The 7,598-nt window shown below is 44.4% G+C and overlaps 1 protein-coding gene across 1 annotated transcript in view; it reads left to right on the top strand.

Annotated features, from left to right (window-relative positions):
- Positions 1–2,184: 2,184 nt before the first annotated feature.
- Positions 2,185–7,598, top strand: part of DNAH9 (dynein axonemal heavy chain 9) — a gene marked incomplete at its 5' end in the record, with an annotated part of 193,033 nt that continues 187,619 nt past the window's right edge. Inside the window, 5 exons of the mRNA XM_080993517.1 lie at positions 2,185–2,577; positions 5,178–5,374; positions 6,300–6,458; positions 6,784–6,914; positions 7,376–7,587. Coding sequence (XP_080849643.1) covers positions 2,185–2,577; positions 5,178–5,374; positions 6,300–6,458; positions 6,784–6,914; positions 7,376–7,587 — 1,092 coding nt within the window. The remainder of the gene's footprint in view (positions 2,578–5,177; positions 5,375–6,299; positions 6,459–6,783; positions 6,915–7,375; positions 7,588–7,598) is intronic.

The raw sequence follows: 7,598 nt of genomic DNA, 5'->3' as shown, positions 1-7,598 counted from the left end.
ATGCTATCCACATCATAATGCAGGCACCCCCCAAACTTGGCCCTCCGGATGTTTTTGGGACTACAATTCCCATCATCCCTGATCACTGGTTCTGTTAGCTAGGGATGATGGGAGTTGTAGTCCCAAAACATCTGGAGGGCCAAGTTTGGGGGTGTCTGTCATAATGGGTACAATACATGGGTGACATAGCAAAAGCAATAAAAGGAAAACGTGAATTGAGATACCGGCACAAAGAGCATACACAGTAAGCAGATGCATTTGTTAGCAGGTAGCATCTTTAACTCATCAATAATAATAATAATAATAATTATTATTATTATTATTATTATTATTTTATTATTTGTACCCTGACTGGCTTTCCCCAGCCACTCTGGGTGACTTCCAACATCATATATATATAAACATAATAAAACATTTAAAACATACTGCCTTCAGACACCTTCTAAAGGTTGTGTAGTTATTTGTTACTATACCAATCCTGCTCATATCAGTCAGAATTTCTATTTGAGCAGTATCCCACACTTTGCACTACCAACCCAGCAGAGAAGGAAGTGTTCTTGCTACTTCTAGTCTGCCTACTAAGAGAATAAAATCAAAAATTTATGAACAAGATTGCTCAATGTCTCAGGCCAAATTGAGCTAAAGAACAAATTTGAAATTCATGAAACTATATGAGAGGATCATCACCAAGCTGGGCTTTTATTTGCTCCTTTGTCAACAGGACTCCCATCATTTAAAAGGTCTTTTCAGCTGATAAAGAACTTTTGCTGCCCAAGTTTTAAAATATACCATTATTGTCTTGAAAGGAAGAGTAACAAAAGTGGCAGTAGCAGTGATTGAGAAGATATCCAGTGTGAAGACCATTTTTTCCCTGTTTTTGATGGTTGCATAAAATGGGTTGGGAAGAGTTTTCCGTTTCACTGGTGCTATTTTCAAGAAAGGGAGAGCTCTGTAATACTCCCAATCTGTTCCAATTTCCATGGAGCGCCAGTAAATTTCATGGTCCCCTCTCATCATGTGAATCATTTTGTTAAACTGGCAGGCATGGTAATAGCACTGGAAGTTAAAGGTAAAGGTACCCCTGCCCGTACGGGCCAGTCTTGCCAGACTCTAGGGTTGTGCGCTCATCTCACTGTATAGGCCGGGAGCCAGCGCTGTCCGCAGACACTTCCGGGTCACGTGGCCAGCGTGACAAGCTGCATCTGGCGAGCCAGCGCAGCACACGGAACGCCGTTTACCTTCCCGCTGGGAAGCGGTCCCTATTTATCTACTTGCACCCGGGGGTGCTTTCGAACTGCTAGGTTGGCAGGCGCTGGGACCGAATGACGGGAGCGCACCCCGCCGCGGGGATTCGAACCGCCGACCATGCGATTGGCTAGTCCTAGGCGTTGAGGTTTTACCCACAGCACCACCCGCGTCCCGCACTGGAAGTTAGGAAACCCTAAACCTCCAACCCATTGAACAGGTATACCTTTTGCCCTCATTGATGAAATCATCCAACATCTTTTGCCATTTAACAAGGATATTTCCATCAAGCCAAGCTGGTAGAACTTGGATAAGTATGTGACGCTAAGTTTTCCCCACTGGTCCATATCCTCCTGTAGCCATAATAGTGGGTTATAGCTGATGTCTTTTAGGCTGTTCAAATGTCAGTTGGGTGTTATAATTACTTTTTTTTGAGAGAGAGAGAGAGAGGAAGGAAGGAAGGAAGGAAGGAAGGAAGGAAGGAAGGAAGGTGAAATAGGGTTCATAACACACATACACGCAGTTCCCTTTCTAAAAAAGAGAAAGACTTGTTGCTTTCAGTAGACTTCATGGTTTTAATTCTCAAAATTATCGCTTGCGAGTGGTGTATATTACTTAATAGCAGGCCTTTGGAAAGGAAGCGAGAAGGTGGAGCAAGCCTTTGGTGCCTGTTATTAAAATGCACTCAAAATTAAACGGCTAAAAGGCAGCCTCGCATGGGCTGCGGACGCTTCGGAACCGAGTCCAGGGGGCTCAAATGACTAAATCCGTCGCCAGCTGAAGCACATTCGCGCTTTCCCTCGCGTCGCCGTGTTTTTATCAGAAGTGGAAGAGGAGGGCGGAGCGCAAGGAGGCGGCGGCGGAGCGGCGTCCTCCGTCCCCAAAGCAACAGCGGCTCCGCCCCGCAAACAGTGGCCGGTGGAAGTGCCGGCGGCCAGCATGGGGGGCGAGGAGCCCGAGCCGGACTTCGAGAGCGCCCCCGAGACGGACCCCCGGGCTCGGCTGCTGGGGGCGCGCGTGGCCAGCAGCCTGCGCGTGGAGCCCGAGCGCTGGGAGCGTTGCGCGGGGAGCCCCGAGACGCGGCCGCTGCTGCGCGCTTTCCTCGACGGCGACCCGGCCAAGCGGCTGCTGCTCGTCACGCCGGGCGCAGGGGGCCAGTTGGCGCTGGCCGACCGGCTGGCTCTGGCGCCCGGCACCGGTCGCTCTGGCAAGGGGGTCTTCCTGCTGCGCCTCGCCCCCGGGCCGCTGCGCTCCCCGCCGGCTCCCGGGCACCTCCTCTATGGGGACCTGTCCTCCGCGCCCCTGGAGCACCTCGCAGCCCTCGTGGAGGAGGTAGGGCTGCTCGAAGGGGCCGGGCGCTCCGGGGAGGGCTGAATTCGGGCAAGAGGTCTGGCATAAGGGGGTGGGCATTCCCCCCCCCGTAGCTGTAGCGGCAGCTGCATACTAGTTGTATGTCCAGCAGGTGAGTAGTTTCCCTTGCTGACCCCCCCTTTTTTTTGGTCTGCCAAGAAGCTGCTAAACTTAGGACCCTGACAGAAAAAAGGGGGGACAGGTGAGAAGGCATCGCCTCCTTTGAGTGGCAAGACCCAGGGTAGCAGCAGTGCTTTTTTTCATAGAGAGAACTGCACAGTGCCTTGTGTGGGGAAGAGAGAGAGGCAAGCATATAAACATACTCTGTAAATTGAAGGTAAAAAGAATTAGTTTCTGTATATTAGCTCTGTGAGGGGACTCAGGGGAGGAAATTGTCATCGTTATTTATAAATTCATCTACTGTTTAGTACCAATGCAACTAAATTAGAAGTATACCAACCAGTTATGCAAATATTAAAATATAAACACCCATAATTAAAATAATAAATAAATAGGGGTACTCTCATTTTGATTCAAGAAAATCACCATTTTATAGTTGAAATCGGGGAAAATAAATAAAGTAAATGGACAAAAGTACAAAGATTCACAAAATGTTTAGGGGTCTGCGTCCCCCCCAGAAAAAAGTACTGGGTAGCAGCAGGTAGTAAGAAGAGGGGTGGCCCTCTGAACAGGAGCGGGTTATATAACTCAGGGCCCTCAGGAGGGTCTGCGTTTTGGTCCCCAGCACCCTCTGTTAACAGGGTTTTAGAGAACCTGTCTGGGAAACAAGCCTCTACGCTTGCATTGGACTGGATGACCCTTGAGGTCCCGTCCAAATGTACAATTCTACAATCTATGGAGAGCTGTTGCCTGTGGAAGTGGACATTTTGGAGCTACCTGGATGACGGGGGTCAGGCTTGCTATTAAGGTAGCTTTGTATGTTTATGCTACTGGTGCCTTGTAATAAGCGTTTTCATCATAAGTTTCATCAGAGTGATGAACATTCATCATCCTCTTTTTATTATTGGTTTGCAAAGGGAGGGGGGAGTGCCAGGTGGGTGAGCAGCTAGCCAAAAAGCACCTGGTTCCTTTTCTATCCCAGTTATGGTGAGTATTGGGGTGTCCCTTGCTGTCAGGTCCAGTATAATTTGAGTTTCCTGCTCCCACGTTAGCTCACTGGCCATCTGTTCTCCAAGCACTTCAGCTCCTGGGCTTGGAGAGATGTTTGAAACTCATGCAATACAGGGTTCATCTCCACAAATTCTTCATAGAGAGAACTACAGAGTGCCTTGTGTGGGGAAGAGAGAGAGGCAAGCATATAAACATACTCTTTAAGTTGAAGTTGAAGGTAAAAAGAATCTGAATTAGTTTCTGTCTATTAGCCCTGTGAGGAGGAAATTGTCATTATTATTTATAAATTTATCTACTGTTTAGTACCAACGTAACTAAATTAGGAGTTTACACAGTATACCAACCAGTTATGCAAATATTAAAATATAAACATAATTAAAATAAAAAATAGAACGATTACATTACAACAGTGCAGCATTGAAAAACTGGAAACCACAAGTCACCGTCGATAAACATGGTGTGTTTACCTTTGGAAAGAGCTGCCTTTATTGATGGCAGTACTGTGGTGACTGACAGTACAATAGTAATGAAATAATAATAATAAACCTAGCCTACACTTAAGAGGAGGTGATTCACTTTTATTCAGAAAGTTGCTGAGGAACAAGAATGCAAAACCCAAACCCACAAAATGAGGAAATGCAAAATGAAGATATGGCACCCATCCAAATTTGTTTGTGAAAGGGAGAGGCTGTAACTAGGCATGGATCCCTAGAACCTCCAGTTAAGTGATCTCTGTTACCAGGTAATGGGAACAGCTTCTCCCTGGGCCTGGAGAACTACTACTGGTCTGAGTAACTGGGCGTAGATGTGCCAGTGTGGTCTGACTTGGTGCAAGACAGATTCTCATGTCTGTAAGTGCACAAAGAGTTTGTTGCTCTGCCACTGGAACGATAGAAACAAATGGCAGTCTAAAAATTCAGCCATTTTTAAAATAAAAAAATCGATCCCTTTATATTTGCAACAGGTTGGTAGCATGCCTTGGGAGTCCTTCGTAGGAATGACATACCTGCTTCTCAACATCGTTTTGTGTGTGTTTTGTTAGGTTATTTGTAAAAACATAGTTACAGCTCCTGTTACCTTAAAGAAATTGACCTTGAATAAAGGAAAGAGGTGAGAGATGCAGGAAACAAATTAAATGAAAGTAGATGAACTCCTAGCTTCCTGTTCTTTATGGATAAGTGCCTTATTTGCTCACCAGACCTCTTTCCTTACAATGACTCACAGTGATGATCTGAGCTTCAGAGGTTTGAAGTGATTTCTAGGCTCTCCAAATTGAGCCTTTTTCTTTAGTTCAGGGAACATCAGAGCAACCGTCTCTCAAGGATTCAGGAATTAATATGGGACTTATAAAACTTACAAGTAAAACTTTTAAGTCCTGTTGTGATTGATGTAACCTGGCAAACCAGGGGCTCTGAATTTTTCTCTCTTTCTCAACCTTATCTGTCTTCTAGGTAGTGGTGCCACTCTTGGGGAACCAGAAAAACCATCCCAATTGGCCCTATGTGGTGTCACAGGATATCGTCCACCACATCTGCAATCTGAAAAGTAGTGTTTTTGTAGTTGTTGGACAAATTAAAGGCAAGACTTTGCTGCCGCTCCCTGCTGACCCTGAAAGAGACCCATATATAGATTCTGACAATGAGAAAACGTAAGTAGCAATATTGTAGTTATTGACATGAATGGTCATTTTTAATGTACTCTATGACTGCAGTATTGCTTTTATTCTAGGCATTGTGTTATAAAGCAAAAACTGAGTTTTCATTAACAGCTGGTCTTTTTGCTGTAACTTAGCATAGCCTCCCCCTCCGCCCCCAATTTAAACCACAGTGTGGTTTTGCTTTGTGTTGGGTAGTTGTTTTTACTAGTTAGAATGAACTTCTTTTTTGGTAAACGATGTTTGTCTTCAGTGCAATTTTGGACATTATGATTGTGTGTTTTCCTTGCCAGTATACCAGGTGCCAGCTAGTCTCTTACTAAAACTTTAGTACAGTGGTACCTTGGGTTACATACGCTTCAGGTTACAGACTCTGCTAACCCAGAAATAGTACCTCAGGTTAAGAACTTTGCTTCAGGATGAGAACAGAAATCGCACCGTAGCAGCGCGGCGGCAGCAGGAGGCCCCATTAGCTAAAGTGGTGCTTCAGCTTAAGAAGAGTTTCAGGTTAAGAATGGACCTCCGGAACAAATTAAGTACTTAACCCGAGGTACCACTGTATCTGTCATTTTTGCTTGATCTTTTGTTCAAAGCACTGTAGTATATATCTCCACCATTCCATATTAAGGCTTTGATAGATATTGCTGGTAATAATGTGGTGCTGAATCAATTGTACTGAGGTGCTTTATGTAACGGTTTTCACACTGTGTAGTTACTGTAATAGAAAGAAGTGTGGAAATGTATGGCACACCAGGAACAGAAATAATGTCGGTCAATAAAGTGAACCATAGATTATACCGTGATAAGCTTCATTGCAAGATAGAATTTCATGTTGTTTTTGTTTTTTAGATCTGCCTTTTTATCTACTACTGTCAGATGGGAGGTAAAACTAATCTGCTGATATGTTTGCTTTCTGTAGCACTGAACTCGTGGATAAATCTATTGTCCATGCAATTGAATCAGCTGTTATTGAATGGACCCACCAGATCCAGGGAGTTCTAAAGAGAGAGTCTTCAGAACCACTTTTGCAAGGCCAAGATCCCAGTCCAAAGGTGGAGCTGGATTTTTGGAAAAGCAGGTACATTTATAGCTTCATTCTGCATTGAAGACGTAAGCAGAGTAGCGAGAGCTGCTTCTATAAGAGCGCAATTGCAGAACTTTGGTTTGAGCTCGACTCTAGTTGATGTGGAAACACTCACTGCTGTTGACGTCACTTGTACAACTGTTAACTTTCTTATTAGTACAATAAATAAATTTCTGCCCTGGAAACTGTTTTGCCTAGGAATATCTTAAAAACTGGCAAATGCATAACCTGGATTTGCTGTAAGGGGGAGTATGTTGCCTGGATATTTGACATGAAATGTGTCTTTGCTCAGTGCCTCACCATTTTGTGTTTCTTGTAGATTTGAAGACCTGCAGTGCATTTACAGCCAGCTGAAAGCCAGAAGGGTTTTGACCATGATGGAGCTTCTTGACAGAGTGCAGAGCACCTACTTTCCAGCATTCAGGTCCATTTTCAGAGATGTAGAAGCAGGTGAGATTTTGAAAATTTGTGCTATAGTGTTTATTCACAGATCACTAACCTCTCCTGGTTGGCCTATGTGGAGCTCAGCTTCTTCAGTTCTTGTCAAAATAGTGGATGTGACAGGGTAAAGGTTCAGTCATTTATAAGGTCGTTTAGAGCTTTTGAAGGACTTTGAAGAATGGCAGAAATGTCCCAGGAGGAGGGAGCTGCACCATATTTTGTCTTATGTCTTGTTGTATTCTTTAGGGTTTTCCTCCGTCATACTTTTAATTTTCAGTTTTTGATCTGTGGTGTGTAAAATGAGTTTAATGTGCACTGTAATTCAGAAATATACATGCTTGAAAGTAAGCCCAGTTGAATTAAACCAAAATTGTTTCCACAGAAGTGTATTTAAGATCCCCTGAGTAATGTACGGCACCTTTCCCTAACTTCTCTTATGTGAAACTTTTCTTTTTCTTTCAAAATCACAGCTTTGGTTGAGGCCCACGATATAAATGTGCACCTAAAGCCCCTAGAGCGCCCTCTAGAGGAAATAGAAAATGTGGAATTCAACGAGCTGAAGCCATTACTAAACCGAGTGCTTCATGTGGTGTGCTTAATCTGGGCCACGTCCAAATATTACAGCACACCTGCAAGGATAATTGTGCTGCTTCAGGAAACCTGCAGTCTCCTCATTCAACAGGTAGGCCATGT

Source organism: Podarcis pityusensis, assembly GCF_964106645.2.
Source record: "Podarcis pityusensis genome assembly, chromosome: 2".
NCBI lineage: Eukaryota > Metazoa > Chordata > Lepidosauria > Squamata > Lacertidae > Podarcis > Podarcis pityusensis.
The sequence above is the reverse complement of the archived record's forward strand: the minus strand, read 5'-3'. Positions and strand labels throughout refer to the sequence as shown.